Below are 16,872 nucleotides of genomic sequence, written 5' to 3'. Positions count from 1 at the left end.
GTGATGAATGCTGGGAGCCAATCTGATGCTCTCCATTACTCCTCCGGAGGAATTGATAACAACTGGTGCATACACTTTAAAATAGGGCAATTACCTAGACATCATGAAGATCAGGAGGAGGCTTTGATGGTCTGTGGAGCAGTGCCATCACACACATCAACCTTTGTGGCCTGCAGCAAGTTAGGTGGAGCGAGGCCTTGTGCCTACTGTCTGAAAGGTATTAGGATGTGGTGGTGGCTGGACTTTCGCAAGCTCTCTGGGACAGCGAGTCACCTAGTAGGATCACTCACTTTCAGGGCAGCCGAGATCAATAAGTGTGATAAGAGCAATCATGTGGTGTCACCATGCAAAGCAGCACAGGGTATTTTCAACCGAAAAGGAGCGTCCTTCTTAGATCTTGTCGCTAGATGCAAAAAACACTTTAGGTCCTGCCTTTTGAGCTCTGGCATTTCCTCTGTGAGGGTTTCGAGGGGACACGATCGGTATTTGATGGGATTTTAACATCCTATATGCATTGCTGTCTCAGCTGTTCATCATACAATCCTGAAGAAAGTCAGGGGACTCATTGCAGCTGATTTTGGTTGGCCCTGATTTGCACCAAGAAACTGTTATTCCTAACTGCCCCCTGAACACTCAGCATCTGCCCTCTTCTTCAGCGTCCCCTTCAGGAAGATCTGCTTTTTCCAAAGCGGGTAGAATATTACATACAAAGCTCCACAATCTATACCTCCGTGCATGGAAATCGAGTGAAACCAGCTGAGATGTTTTGATCTTCTGTCTGACATGATAGATGTCTTCCTGACTGTTCACTACCCATTCCATTAAGTCCATCTGCTCCTGCAGTTGGTCCACATTTGTCACCTGGTGCTAGGAAAAGATTGCTCCTCTGAACAAATACGAGTCGTAAGTCTTCTCATTTTTTTTCCTTTTGCTCAGCAATGCTTTACTGTTAAAGGTTGTGCATCAGCCCTTACTTCCTTTGCTTGATCAATTCTCTAATCAAATCGGACGAGTTACTTACCTTCGGTAACGATGTATCTGGTACACAGTCTAGCTGCAGATTCCTTAACATAGAATATCCCCAGACGTCATGGATGTGACGTCAGAGGAGCCATATATGCCCCTCCCGGCGCGCTGACGTCAGTTTTCGGAGAAACTTTTCCGCGCCACAACACGGAGCCACCACTAAAAACTGTGAATATGGGAACAGTGTGCGAAGAAGATGAAAAAAATTGAAAGGTGAAAAACAGCACCATAAATGACAGTGCCAGGCACTGTATATTGAAAGACATTTGTAGATCCCACAATGGACAACCCAGGGCATAGGGATGTAAAAGGACACATGACATGAGCAAACCGCCCAATCACGAGAATGGGCCGAGTAGAGCAATCAAAACAGAATGAAGCATTGTGTAGGAGTGGAGTGAAAGATGTCACCCCGCAGAAAGAAAGCCACCTGGAGGGAGGCGAATGCAGGAAGCCCAACCTGAAAAAGTCCTCGCAGAACAGGGAGGACGGGCGGGCGTTAAGGAATCTGCGGCTAGACTGTGTCTCTACCAGATACATCGTTACCGAAGGTAAGTAACTCATCCATCTGATAGAGACATCTAGCCGCAGATTCCTTAACTTACAATAGATACTGAAGCCATACCCATAGAGGAGGCGGGCCTGCGACTGAACCCCACCAAGTTCCTGAGAGAACTTATCAGTCAGCAAGGTGGCGAAACACGGTGGGGACAGCAAAGCCAGCGTAGCCACACCAGACCACGAAGCTCTGAAAAGAGCGGAAATCAATGGGAGGCAAAGGCACCACAAGCCGTCAAAGAACAGCACAAAAACCCCGTATGTATACCAGGTTGAGAGAAAGAAAGCATAAGCTAGAAATGTCGGTGCAGAAGTGAGAGTTTATGGCTTTGTAAAGAGGAACCGAGCCTGGGGTCCGGAGGATCAGCAGGATCCGAATTGTCGACCGTAAGTAAAACCCAGAGAGATGACTAACTGGTATGACAGTCCGTGCATACCGGTCCAGTATGCACAGCAGTGGAAAAAAGCACTGCCGAACCTGCACCAGCCAAAATACGTGGGGCAGCATTGGCAGGAAAACGTCCCATGGCCAGAAAGTGCCAGTAGTACCAGTAACACAAGACACTGCCATACACAGTCGCTCTTTCACAAGACTTGCAAGAGGGCCGACTGCAACAAGTAGAAGCACCCAAGGCAGGACTACAGTAAGAATGATAGTCATATGGAAGACAGGAACACACAAGCATACCGTGTGGACGCTAGAACCACACGAAGTATATGAAAAAAACCCTGTAGGGTAGCGTGAGCAGCCCAGATGTGAAGGATGCATTAGCAGGTAGGCAACTGGTAAAAAGGGGTATCTGGCAAGCTGGACAACCACACAAGAGCTCGTAGTATCAGACCGGGGCGAAGACAACAGACACCGCAGGAAGGGACGTTGCCTTCGCGGCTCTGCTGTGTTAAGAGCACAGAGCAGATATAGATTAAGAAGATTACACGTAAAAATGATGTGTTACATAATACAAGACTACGGTTCACGAAAAGTACCAACAGTCATGTGGAAGTAGAATTGGACAGGACAATGTCCAGACCCGTAAGCGACATCAGCCACCTGCTCCAGGAGGAGCCAAGTTCCCCCCCTAGACAGATGAGGAAAGGAGCCAGACACGATAGTGGAAACAGTCAGGACCAACCTAATGGCCCAGGGACCCAAGAAGCGAGTATCCTGAAGAGAACACTACCCTTGAAGGTGTTCGAGCAGGAACCCAAAGAAATAGTGTTGAAAACACCTGTGCGGAAAGCAGCAGGGAAAGAGGAAAAACTCATGTTGGGGGAAGTGCCCAGAAATGGAGGGCACAAGGCAATGTAAAGCATAGACAAACATGGCGAAGACGCCACCTTCAAGAACAAGTCCAGACAGGGCTAAAGTACGAGGAACTTTTACCCATCCCGAACAGGGGATTGAAGAACCAGCACCTCAGAAGCGGAAGATAGAAAGCAAGCACCCTATGATAGCGAATCATACCAGGGTTTACTCCCAGTACGCGCAAACACTAAAGAAGCGTGCCGCACAGCGGCTTTGCCCTGGCGCCAACCAATGGCAGGGCATTAGCCATGAAAGAACTGTGCCTGAACTAGGGCCCCAAGGGACAGTGGCAGGCGAAAAGAAGAGAAGCCAACATGGACAATGGAGCACAGCGATGCTGAAAAACATCCCTGTGAAATGCAGGCGAGGCAGAAGCCACACTGTAAGGAACCTATACCGATGCTTCTAAGTACTACAGACAACCGTAGACCTCAATCTTAATTGAAAGTGCAATAGAGCGACGTCAACCTGTGGGTCGCATACAGAAAAAGAGAAGGCAGAGTGATCCACAGAAGATCTTCTGTTAGGAATACTCCACAGGAGCGTTCCAAGCCGTCCTTGTAGGAAGGCAGCTACACAACAGCCATCAAATACCCCACATAGGGTAAGTCTTAACCCCGGCAAGGGGGCCTCCTCTGGAGCCAAGCTCAAAGAGGACTTCAAAGTAGGTAGAACCAGCTTAACAGCTGTGCTGACCAAGGCAAACATGGTGGAGAACCCGCCCAGACCATCTGGGTATTACGTCATGATCCCAGGGTCCAAAACAAAGGCAACGCTGCCTATCAAGAAAAAGCAACATAAAGTCACACAGCATGTGACAAAGACCGGCCACAAGGTCAAGAAAGCCTGGCCGCAAGGGCCAGCAAATCACGGGAGATCCGACATAAGGCGGGAGACCGCTGAGTCAGCGTGACAATCAAAAAGGTCCACACCATTGAATGGCAGATCCCGCAGAGCGTACCGAACATTGTCGGGAAAACGACTGTCTCACAGCCATGCATGGCGGCGCAAAGCAACCGACCGGGCCATTGCTCTACAAACAGTCTGTAGCATCCAGGGCCGATTGAATGGAATATTGTGCCAATCCCCGGCCTTCAAGAAGACGATGCAAGTCAGCTTGGGGCCCTTCTGGGAGAGAAGGAAGAAGGAGCTCAACCAAGTCCCAAAGGGCAAAGGAAGCAAGTGCGAACAAGCAAGATGTGTTTATGGCCTGGATGCCCGCACGGGCTGAGAAAAACGGTTGCGCCCACGTGTCTCCAGCCACCGAGACTCCCTAGTGGGAGGGAGCAATGGTTTAGCGAAAGAAGACGAATGCCGCCTGGACAACCAGACCCTGAGCCCTAGGGTGAAGGGACAAGTAGAGTGGATTGTCTGGGGCCAGGCGATGCTGGCGAGCAATGGCTCTATCAACAGTGTCACCAGAGGAGGACCATGCCCAGGTACGAAGCATGATATCAAACAAAGACCCACCCAGGGGCAGGAAAGGCTACACGTCCACAGGCTCCATATGGAGGAGATCCAGTAAAGGATCAGTTGGAAGGGAAACCCCAGGGGGCTGCAAGCAGAGAATATCCACAGCCCTGCGAATAGCCCTCGCAAAGGCGGCACTAGCCTCTGTCGCCATTCTGGGAGGCAACAAACCGTTGGTTGGGGACTGTTGAAGGCTAACTTGTCCACTAGAGAATAAAGGTGGAGCAGCCTGGGGTTGATCTAAAGGCCAAGGAACACTAGGCACCTGCACCAAGGGGCTCTGGAACGACCCTGGACATGGTGAGCCCAAAGGGAGCTCATCCTCCTGTAATAGAGGAGCCGCCGGCACCGGCTTCAACAGACGTCGAGAACCTCCAAAGGGGACTCGATCCGGGTGTGTATGGACGGAGTCTCGACCTCCACCCAGTTTGGGGGGGGGGGGGCGACATGGCATCAAACTCTGCCACAGCAGATGTCAGCGCAGGAAGCCACACAGGGCTGTGCGTTGACTGGACGGGGGGGGGGGGTGCCGGGGGGGGGGGCTGGACGGACGACTGGAATGCCGGGCCGTGTCCAGTCAACATCGTATGTACTCCGGAGCCGAAGCACGCAGCAGGCCCCGAGGACTAATCCGCCGGTGAAGACCAGACATGAGGGCCTTCCTCCTCTGTGGGACCCGTAGGCACACCAGGGAGAGGGGGTACCCAAAGAAAGACTGGCGAGCCTTAGAATAGGCCTCCATTTGGGTCCTTGTCATTCCGACACCCGGGAAGGGTGGGTATGGGGGAAGACGACTGCTGGGCACCTTTGTCTGGCAAGGACCGAGAGCAGCGGGCCCCAGCGTCACAATTACGGAAGGATGACCTCCGCGACTTATGCTTGTGCTTACCAGTCTCCAAACAACATCCGCAGGAACGACCCCGTGAGCAGGCCCGATCCAGAGAGGGTGATTGACAGTGTGAAGGCGCAGGACCAGACATCCGGGCAGCCAGCAGCTTCATACGAAGCTCCCTGAGGGACTTGGGTTTCATCTGCTGACAGGTGTCGCACTCTTCGGAGTCGTGGTGCACCCCCAGGCACCACATGCATATCGCATGCGGATCCGTGACAGACATTTGCCGCTTGCAGGTCTCATACGCCTTAAAGCCCGAAAGCATCACACACTGTTACGTGACGCCAAAGGAGTTGAGACGGCCCGAAAAACAGTCCAAGGAACCACTGGTTTTAAAGGATCCGCGATGGGACGCGGAAAAGAAGAAAACTGACGTCAGTGCGCCGGGAGGGGCATGTAAGGCTCCGCTGACATCACGTCTGTGGACGACGTCAGGGCGGACCCGTGCGATGCCCCCCTCCACCCCGGCGCGCAGAGGTGCTGCTGCGGAAAGTTTTCCGGATCCAGTCGGACGTCTGGGGATATTCTAAGTTAAGGAATCTGCGGCTAGATGTCTATCAGATATCTGTTGTACTTCATTTTTTTAACAGACTTTTCAATAAATTCTCTTGCAATCTCACTGCATTAATCCCTACACGTCGTGTCGGTTAACTAAAGGCACTGTCAGTCGAGGTTCCGTATACTGCCTTCTTTCCGGACAAGCTGGTGCTTAGGACTTGTGAATTCTTTCTCCTGAAAGTGCCGCCACCTTTCCATGTGGAGTGGTGCATCATCCTCCCCAGGTGCTTCTGTTGCTCGAGTTTACCTTGAAAATACGAAAGGCAAGACGTATTTGGCAAAACAGGAACAGCTGATTTAATTAAATGCAGCGGTCAGAAGAACAGGCAACAGAGTTGAGGTCTGAAGTCTGTCTCAAAACACACTGGTTTGCCATCTTTTTATACATTACATAAAGCATCATAAAGCAATTTGTAAATCCCTTTGGAGACAGAAATCTGGGCAGTCACAGGGCCATAAATCTTGTCATTTGATAGGAAGCGCAGGTGGGTCTCGACCTTGCGTGGACACCATGTGGGGCCAGCAAGTATGTGTTCACGTGATCACTGCGTGTAGTGTGCATGCAGTGTTGTAATTGGCAGAGTGATCCTAACTTACTGCGGCATCTCACTATGGTGTTTTAGAACGTGCATCCCTCCGGCCAAACGTGTTTTATTGGGGCCAGTCTACTAGGACCATTGTGGTGTCGCTGCCTAAATATGTAATTGATCTGGATTTTCCTGTTCGTGCATTAGTCGAAGGATTATGTCTCACCCCATCTGTGATCTGTCAATCAGTTGCTTCACCGGATATTTCTGACTCATGGATGATGGGGAGGTCATATCGGGTGGGCTCGACAACCGTGATGCAAGTTCAATGTTATAGTTACATACATCATTGCGTACATAATATTAATCAATGTTAACATTCCGCCCCTCTAGTTGACTTTCCAACTACATCAATTGCCGCACACAGTCGCATGATTTGATGTCTTTCTGTGGTGTCTTATTACCTCCCTAGTTACTGCATCCTACCTAGCTCGAGGACCACGTTTTTAGAGCAATAAACCCCCACTTGTATGAAAGCACACAAAAACAGCACAAAAAGGACAATCAGGAGCACTGACGTGCCTAGTCTAGTCACCCACGGGGGAGCCAGGAAAAACCAATCGATAAACCAGTCCTGCTCAGGTGCACCTCCCTCCACCTTATAGATGATACAATACTAGGATGGCAAGAGTTAGCATCTTTGTCCACGTCATTTACAGGGATAAGAGTACAGCAGGACACAGATCTTGGCACACAACCTATCCTCCATTGCGGTCATCAAGTTAAGCACATCTGTGTCTGAGGGAGTGGGAAAAGAAGGCATACGATCATATCCAAAAGACGTCATGCCAGAGGATGATGGTACTACCTGCCAACACACAAGATTTATTGCAACAGTTTCCAGATCCAGTTTGATGCTTGGGGAGATTCAGAGTGAGGACTCATCAGTTAGAGTATGCAACAGAATAGTGTTACCGAAGATGAGTAACTTATTCATTTGAATCCCTCAAGTACTTTAAAGAATCGTCCAAACTTTGTGGGGAAAAAAACTGAAAATGGTGAACAGTCCGATATTATGCCAAGAACATGCTCCCCAATGCAGTCAGCTCCTAAGATACCAAATGAGGAAGAGGCATATAATTTAAACATGGGTAAGTGAAATCCATTTTTTATCAGACAAAAAAGTATTACTAATTGCAGTACTAATAGCCCTTAAGGACTTGTGCTATTACTTAAAAACTTTTACATAGTCTTCCTGAAACTAAGAGGATTCCAACTCCTTCTGCAGGGAAGGGTTGCTTATACTAAACTGCGGTTGTATGACGTTACAACGCATGCTTTTACCCCGCATGCTGTTACAACGCAAGTTTTTACAACAACTTGTTGTCCGAGGTGCGCTGGAGTTCGGAATAGTATAATTTACTATTCAAGCTACAGTCTATGCAACAGTAGGGAAGGTGTTGGAGTTAAATCCAACACCTTATCGCCCCTACAGCAAGCTAATCGTTGTAATGGCATACGGGGTAAAAGCATACGTTGTAATGGTAGTTTGCCCTAAACTGCCCATCGCATGATTTACCCTTTTCTTATTTAAATGCAATTACAATATCAGTCACAAATTCTTAATTTCCTGAAAATGTACTAGACATTCTAAACATCCTAGTGCAACAACAACATTAGAAGGTAATAACTGAATATTGGACTTCCACAGCATTATAAACTGCCACGTAATAAGAGCATATTATTGACTGTAATATGTAAAATGGGAAAGAAACAGTGGGACTGGCTTCTCATTTTAAGCATAGGCTGAAGCATGAGGTGGCATGTACAAATCCTCAACTAATGTTAGAATCAAGCTTAATTAATTTCATGTACTGCACTGCATGTACTTCACTGCCTCAGACCTACACAAAAAATAATCCTGGAGAAGCAGTGTTTGTCCTACATGTGGAGTGAAGCATTGAGAGTTCCAACACTTCTATTGGGACCAGCCATGAGTGAAATTGTGTGACAAGTCTGACAAGTAATGAAATTTTGCTCGGATACAGCGAATAATCTGAGACCTGATCAGGTTGCTTTGGGTATCTCCAGTAAACACAAATTATATGTTTAAAGAAAGGTGGTATCATTGGCACTTACCCTATCCAAACATACATTCGTTATTGAAGCATTAACCCAGAAGCTCAAATGGAAGATACATGTCTTAGGAACATAAATGACCAGTGTAGCAGAAATCCACATGAAAAGCCCAGCAAAGACAACAGAGCAGACGTGTACCAAATTCACTGTAAAGCATTTATAGAGGCATTGTTATGTTCAGCAGACTAACTTCTAACTTGATCTTGCATAAATACCTACATGCACAGATGATGAAATTTCTCCAGGATGATAGTAAGTGGCACAACCCTACCGCTCCAGGACATATTAAGTATAATGGGTGAAAAAATATTTTTAACAGGGAAACAGACCCCCTATGCTAACCTATCAAACATATAAAAAGATGTGTAGTTTAATGTGATAACCAAATACAGAGTTACACTTGCACCAATAAAACAAACATACATTAATAGACAGTAAATGAAAGCAGAGTTACAACTTACTTCAATAGTTCTGGCCCAGCAAACATCATGATGTCATGAATAGCTTTGAACAGGAAACTCATGAGGAAATAAGGTCCAAAGGTTTTATATAGCACCTTAAACAAGGAGGGTTCTACAATCTTCGGAGGGGGTCTTACAAGTAAAGCCTCTGCCTCTTCGGTCACGTCACAGTTGGAATTACCTCTTTTCTCATTTTTTTGGGGAGAATAAACCATTTTTAATGGTTGTCTGAAAGAAAAATCGAAAGTCTATTTTTACACTATTATACTAAACCTTTGCATGCTATACCAGAATCTAAGCAATATAACTTTTCAGGAATTGTTGCAACACAATTGTCTTTAATAAGCGTTTACAAATTGAATATTTACCAATTACAGGTCAGCATGTTCTACAAATATGTTCTACCTTAAAACCTAAATGGCACAAAGGCTTACAAAATTTCTAGGCTTTAGTATAGTTATGTTACGGTTCGGTTCTACAAAGAGCAAAAAAGCATTTGGCAATGCAATATGTCTCGCATTAAGGGAGTTTGAGCTATTTGCATTGTAAATGACAATGCCTTTTATTTATGCGTTTTTAAAACAAAAAGCATAGTCATTTACAATGCTAATAACTTTAAGGCGTGTGACCGCCTTTATTAAAGATGAAGTGCAGAAAAAGCACAGATCTCGCCAAGTTGACGCACATAGGCATAAACAAATCATGTGTACTAAATAAAAGTGAAAGCACATATGGCACGCTGAATGTTGCAGGAAAGCATGTCGTGCCTACAGTACCAGAAACTCATTAAAGAAAATATTTACAGGGGAAATAAGTACCCGTGTAACAACCATAGTAAAAGGGCCAGTCTTCATGGGCGGTTACAAATAAAGACAGGGTGATGCTAACAAGGGAATAACAAGCCTATTAACTAATCAGAAGCCAGTGTTTACGAAGGACAATGACCAGCCAATGAAACATATGGGCTGAGTGGGTGGAGCTTTAGTGCATACTCTAATACAGCATGGCTCGCAGAGCAGCGCATGTGCTGCCCAGGCTCGACCTAAAAAGACCAGTAATCGATCAAAACTGTGCAATCTGCCTTGGAAAGACAAGACCTTACAATGAAAGGATAATGTTACTTACCAAGTAAGAATCTGTTCTTGGCATGTAGAGCTGTAGATTCACATGCTTTGCATACTCACGACATCTAGTGTTGGGTCCGGATGTTTGCACATAGTTTTTCTTTGAAGAAGTCTTCCAGTCACAAGGTAGGTGACTCCTCCTTTTGGTGATAGTGCACATGGCCATCAACTCCATTGTTATATTGTTTTCTCGCAGAGGGTGAGAATGGAGTTAGTAAGTAAAGAAAAGAGATGTCCGTGCATATGGAGTAAGAGTGAACTGCAACTGGTACCAGTACCCGGGGAGGCGGGTGACGCATGTGAATCTACAGCTCTACATGCCAAGAACAGATGCTTACTGGGTAAGTAACATTATCTGTTCGAGGCATGTTCGATGTAGATCACATGCTTTGCATTCTCCAAAATTCTCCAAAAGCGATGGCTAGCCTGTAGCGGTTGTAGTGGTCTGAGTGTTCCAAGTACTGCCTGGCCCACATTAGCTTGTTGTCTTGGTAACATATCTGCACAATAGTGCTTGGTGATTGTGTGTGGTGTAGACCATGTTGCAGCCTTACAAATGTCAACTATGGGGATATTTCCTAAGAAAGCCATAGTAGCCCCTATTTTGCGAGTGGAATGCGCTCAAGGGAGTATTGTGAACGTTCGCTTTGCTTTTATTTAACAAGTTTGAATGCATTTAACAATCCATCTGGCAATACCTGACTTGGATATGGGATTGCCTTTGTGTGGTGATGCAAAAGCAACGAAAAGGTGTTTAATTTTACGAAATTATTTTTTTCTTTCAATGATAAAAGGGCTCTTTGAACATCTAAGGTGTGTAGAGCGTGTTCTGCCACTGAATCAGGTTGAGGAATGAATACAGGTAACAACTGACTGATATTAGGTAGAAACTTGGGGTTAGTACAAAGAACCACTGTCTCTGAAGTTGGGAAAAAGGTTCTTCTATGGTTAGTGCCTGTAGTTCACCCACTCTCAGTTAAGTGATTGCAATAAGGAAAGCAGTGGAAGTCTTGGTGGGATAACTCTTAAGTCCCTCCATGAAAGCTTTGATTACTGGCACTCTAAAAAGAGTTAAGTGTTGCCTATTTTGTAGATATGCAGCTATTGCAACGAGAGGTAGTCGTACAGAAGTGTAAGCTAACCCGGAGTGCTGCAAGTGTAACAGAGAAGTGATATTTTGTATAGAAGCATCAAGACTATTGTTGCAATAGATAACAAAACGTTTACATTTAGCTGCATAATAGGCTCTTGTAGTAGGTCTTAATGATGTTCATGCAGTCTGGTGAGAGATTTAGATAACCAAACAATGATTTCAGGAGCCAGATCGTGAGGGTCAGTTGTTTGGTATCTGGGTGTCTGATTTCTCCATGGCTGTGTGAGAAAATACTGGATGTGAGGTGCAGTTTTTGATGTGGAACTAGTGACAGCTCCAACAGAGTTCTGAACCAAAGTTGACTGGCCAATGTGGGAGCTACTAGGATCAGTGTGAAGGATGTTAGCCCGAGTTTCCAAACCACTAATTCAATGAGTGGGAGAGGCAGAAAAGCGTAGGCAAATATCCCTGACCAGTTTATCCATAGTGCATTGCCTTTGGAGAGCGGGTGTGGGTACCTGGAGACTATGTTTGGGAATTTTGCATTTTGGTGTGTGGTAAAAAGATCTATTTGAGGGACTGCCCAATTTTGAAAGTATGGGAGGATAACTGGAGGGTGAAGTTCCCATTTGTGGATTTGCGGTCTCTGTCAGCTGAGAAGATCTGCAATCTGATTGCGCACTCCTGGGAGGTGTTCTGCTAGAAAACAGATTTTGTAGTGAATTGCCCACTTCCAAATGTCTTGAGCCAAGTGCAACATTTGGAGAGTGCCCCTTCCCCCCTGTTTATGTATACAATACATAGCTGTCATGTGTGGGTACGCACTAGGACAGCTTTGCCGACCAGGTGAGTTTGAAATGCTTTGAGCGCTAGAAACACTGCTATCAACTCATTGAGGGAGAGGCGCGTGTGTTGGAACCTCTATCTATGCAATTTTTGCCTCTGTAACACCCCCCCCCAACAAACCCTTAGAAGAAGAGGGCTGATTGCTCCCTTTGTGGGTTACAGAGGCAGTGTCTGATGAGGTGTTGTTGGACCCTCCACGATAGAAGCGCCGAAAGGACCCACGGCCTGGAGGTGACCAAAGGCCTCCCATGGATTTCACCACCTATGTGTCCTTTATCATCTTTTCTAATGAGGAGTCTACTACTGGGCCGAAGAGGTGCTGCTTGTCAAACGGCTTGTTAAGGATAGAAATTCGAACATCTGGTTTAAACTCTGAAATGCGTAACCAGAGAACGCTGGTGTTGACGGTTCTAGCCGCAGTGTCAGCCGCATCTAAAGTGCACCTGATGGAATTGGAGATGAGCTGTCCCTCCCGCACTAGGTCTTGAGCTTTGGACTTCTGCTCATCAGGCAGAAATTGGAGCAATTTCCATTTCATCCCAGTGCGCCCTATTGTACCTGGTTAAAAGTGCTTTGGTATTGGAAAAGCGCCAAAAGTTCGCAGCTTGCGAGGCTACTCTTTTTCCAGAGTCCTCTATCAACTTAGACTACTTGTCTGGGGGTGGAGCATCCCCCGACGTTTAGAAATTGGCCCTTTTTCGTGCATTAGAAATGACTAAAGAATCTAATGGTAACTGCCCCCTGATGTAAGCTGAATCTGATGGTGCAGATTCATATTTTTTGTCTACCCTAGGGGTGAGGATACGTGCGTGCACAGTATCATTCAAAATGTCATCCACGTGTCTAAGCATACCCTTGAGCAAGGGAACTGTGAGCGAGGATTTATGGGAACTACTGAGTGGTTCTAAAAGGAAATCTTCTAGGGATTCCTTATGTAACTCGACCCCTTGGTAATTAACAGCTCTACCTAATAATTCTATATATCCTACATGGTCGTTTGGTGGAGAAGGCTTAGCAGGGTACAGATCAGGATCGTTACCTGTGGGAGAATTAGTGTTATATAATCTCTCTAGGGGTCTGTAGGTGTTCATTGTCCCCAGCCCCATGCCCATCCCAGTCATCCTGACCATCAGGTGTATATGGTAGTGGTGAGTCAGCGGGTGAGATGAGCAATGATTGAGACTCAGGATAAAGAGGTGGAGGAGGGTTAGTGCCCACATTCTTCCTTTTAAAAGAATGTGATAAGCTTTTACAGTCTCAGGTTTACATTTTAGTGCGACTTTGGTGGTAATATGTCAATTTGTTGGATGGATGTAGAGTTCTTTGTTTCGGATCCGGTTTTGAGGGCGGAACATCCAAACGGTGCTCTTTTGATGTAATCAGCACATCACTTTGTTTCGGCACCGAAGGTTTGGTGCCAGTGTTTTGGATGCAGAGGATTTCGGATCCGAAGAAGTTTTCTGTGTCAAAGGGGGTGGGTCTGAGCCGGACTTAAACTTCAATCCCAATGGTTTCGGCTCTGTGCCTTATTTTGAACTACTGTTTGGAGCCAGAAGGCTTTCGGGTGTGTTTCGGTGCAGAGCCGAAGGCGGGGCGTCGGAAACGTGTTCTTGTTGCTGACTGAGGCATGCAGGTGGGGGTTGGACTGGAGACTTCTTCTCGGGCTGAGGTGGACTAAGGGGCAAGGGAGGATCAGTACTCCCGATACGCTGCCCTTGTGAGTTTTCTTCACGCCCCCCCCCATCGGAGCCGTAATTAGAAATGAAGACAGGCTCTTGTTCTTCCCCAGCTTCTATGGCGTCTCCGATCTCTTGTAACGAATTTCCTCCGAAGAGGTCCAGAATGGAACCGGTGTGTTGGCTCTGCATGGTGTGACGTCGAGCCAGACGGTCACGAAGCGTCTTCTTTAATCGGAAAGCCTTACACGCATCGCAGTCCTGTTCTTTGTGCTCCGGAGAGAAGCACAGGTTGCACACTTTGTGTGAGTCGGTGCGCAGGAATTTCACGTGGCACAGAGGGCAGAATTTAAATTGAGTCCGTTCCATCTACTGCGAGGCGGACCGGCACAGGTAGGCCCAACGACCTTCCACGAGCTACCCGATCGAAATAAGGATTTTCAGTAAATACGATACATGGAGAATGGGAATATGCGTCAATACAGTCCAGGGTGAGTATTGCGCACCGAGGCGAATCCGAGAAACTGTCTAACAGAAGCAAGCAATGCACGTCCAAACCCGATGGCGGAAAAAAACAAACCAACAATGAACAATGGAGTCGATGCCCATGCGCACTATCACCGAAAGGAGGACTCACCTACCTCGTGAATAGAACGACCTCTTCGAAAGAAAAAAACTTGCAACATCCGGAACCAACACTAGATGGCAGGAGTATGCAAAGCATGTGACCTAAAGCTCACATGCCTCGAACAGGTTTTCCAAACTCTGGGCTCTTCATTGTAACATCAATCATCACACTATCATAAGGAAAGGTGCCTGTACTGAAGAAATGGACTAGAAATGGCACGTAACCCATTATATTAAATTTGTTAACTTAATTATGAGTCACCTTTATCTTTTTTAAAGAATATCCTCATTAAATCTTGCCTTTATAGTCCTCAGATCTTGAGCAGATTAGATACACCAATTTAGCGCCTCCAAACGCTTATATCAAATGCACCTCATCCCTCTGCCAACCAATTTGCCTGTTACCTCCAAGACACCCACTCCGACATCCATCTATGTGCCTCACGGCAACATTCCCATCTATTGCTTAATTTAAATCTTGATCAAGTATTTAAAGGAAAAGGTCCGATGAAAAGTTACCTCAAAACCCAGCTGAACACAACGCTATGTAAAGTTTTCAACCATCATTAGGATTTTCCATTTCATCAAACCTATTAATTAGCATCCATATCTATCTTATGTTCTCCCTTCTTGCCCCTAAACCCTGCAAAGATATTCCTCTTGGCTACGCTTTATTAACGTGCATTGTCATTAAGCTAAAGAGTTAACTCAATTATCCTGAGCAACAGTTAAAATGACTCCATGACCTATTCATTTATATACTAGATGAAGAATTAAAACAAGCAATAGAGGGGAATGTTGCCGAAGGTAACAAACACAAATATGTGATCAGATTCACCAACAGCTCCACATAGATGCATGATATACATGTGAAACTCGTTCCCAACTACCGCCCCCACAAATCACCAGCCAGTAAGACACAGGAAGACGGCACACAAGAAAGTATGGCAATTCCAGCTGCAATCTTTATTCAATTGTTGTCCTTTTTTCTTTTTCAAAGTGCATGCGAGCCAGAGAAACAGACCTACGCAATTTGGCCGCTGCATTCAACTGGGTCAACATTGGTGCACAGCGTCATATTTAAAGGGCAACAGCCCCCTTTCCCACATGATTAAAATAATTTTTCTTTTAAAGTGATTGGATCACATATTTCACTCTTCTTTATAACTGAACAACATTTTTTTTACAAGTCAAATTACATTTTTTCATCATACTTTTACTATCATTGTAAAGTACATTTCATTCAAACAGATTGTCAACAATTAAAAACATTAGTATATCAAGACATCCTATTCTTTAGTATGTTGTAAAGCTCCCTGGTGTCATCAATTCATTGTCAAATTTCTGTTTTCATAGCATAGACATGGCCCTAGCACAGCTATGACCGGAGACAGAAGCAAAGAGGAATGGAGTAAAATTCTGTGTCTCATTTTCAATCATCATGGGTTTCAAATCTCATTACCCTGAGCATTAGCCACAAATGTCCACACCTTGACTGAGCTAGTGGCTCATATGCTGCCTTTCAGAAGTCTGCAACTGAAACGCATTGCGTGAGTTCAGAAGTGGTAGATCTGACTCTGGTGGAATGAGCTCGTATCCCCTCAAGCAGTTCCATCTTATCCAAGGTGTAGCAGGTCTTGAGGCAGGCTGGTACTAAAAATGCTATTTTGATAGTAGCGAGCTGGAGGGGGCAATTTTGCAGAGGTTCGATAGAAGAGCACATTAGAAAGGTGAGAACCAAATTAAGGTCACACAGAGGCATAATAAAAAGGAAGGTGGGAACATATGTGCAATGCCTTTAAAGAATCTATAGAAGATTTAAATATTGAGGGTTGATCCATCAGCCTCAGGAAGGCAGAAAGAGTTGAAAGGTACCCTTTGAGAGTGTCCAGTGCAGAGCCCTACTGGGCAAGGGCCAAAATAAAAAGCAAAACTTAACGGACAATCAGAAAGAGGATCAATTAACCTTTCTATAAAAGGTTTTACAAATTTGTTCCACTGGCAGGCGTACATGGTCTTGGTGGAAGACCGCCGAGCCACCAAAATATCATTGCAAACTTCGGGAGGAAGGTTGAATGCTATAAACTGCCACTGCTCAATCTCCACGCAAGAAGGCGCAGAGTTGACAGATTCGGGTGGAGGACCCTCCCCTGCTGCTGTGACAGAGGATTCTCCCAAAGGGGCATCCTGATCGGAGGGTCGATGCTCAATTGGAGAAGTTCAGAATACCAGTCTGGAGCCTCAAGAATGACTTGGGCCCGGTCACTCGTTATCTTCTTAAGCACTCTGGACAGAAGTGGCATGGCGGAAAGGCGTATCGGAGGCCTGAGCTCAACTGGAGAAAAAAGAAAAGTCGCCAAGCGAGAGCTACTTAGAAACTTCAGCGGGCAAAACTGCTGACATTGAATGTTCTCAGCTGCAAATAGATCTAACCTAGGCTCTCCCCACGGTCGAAAGAGACCTTGTGCAACTCGCAGATGGAGATGCCATTCATGATCCGGCATCGATGGCTGAGTTTGTCCGCCCTGGCGTTCAGACAACCTACCAGGAGTAGAACCACCTAGGATAT

General features: G+C 46.0%; 1 protein-coding gene across 3 annotated transcripts in view; it reads right to left on the bottom strand.

The window, feature by feature from the left end:
- ABCC1 (ATP binding cassette subfamily C member 1 (ABCC1 blood group)) overlaps positions 1-16,872 on the bottom strand; it is a 1,390,768-nt gene that overhangs the window by 1,093,215 nt on the left and 280,681 nt on the right. For all 3 annotated transcript variants that reach the window (XM_085632083.1, XM_085632084.1, XM_085632085.1), the window contains exon 8: positions 8,938-9,165. In XM_085632083.1, coding sequence (XP_085488209.1) covers positions 8,938-9,165 — 228 coding nt within the window. The remainder of the gene's footprint in view (positions 1-8,937; positions 9,166-16,872) is intronic.

Source organism: Triturus cristatus, chromosome 10 (genome assembly GCF_964204655.1).
Source record: "Triturus cristatus chromosome 10, aTriCri1.1, whole genome shotgun sequence".
Taxonomy (NCBI): Eukaryota; Metazoa; Chordata; class Amphibia; order Caudata; family Salamandridae; genus Triturus; species Triturus cristatus.
The sequence above is the reverse complement of the archived record's forward strand: the minus strand, read 5'-3'. Positions and strand labels throughout refer to the sequence as shown.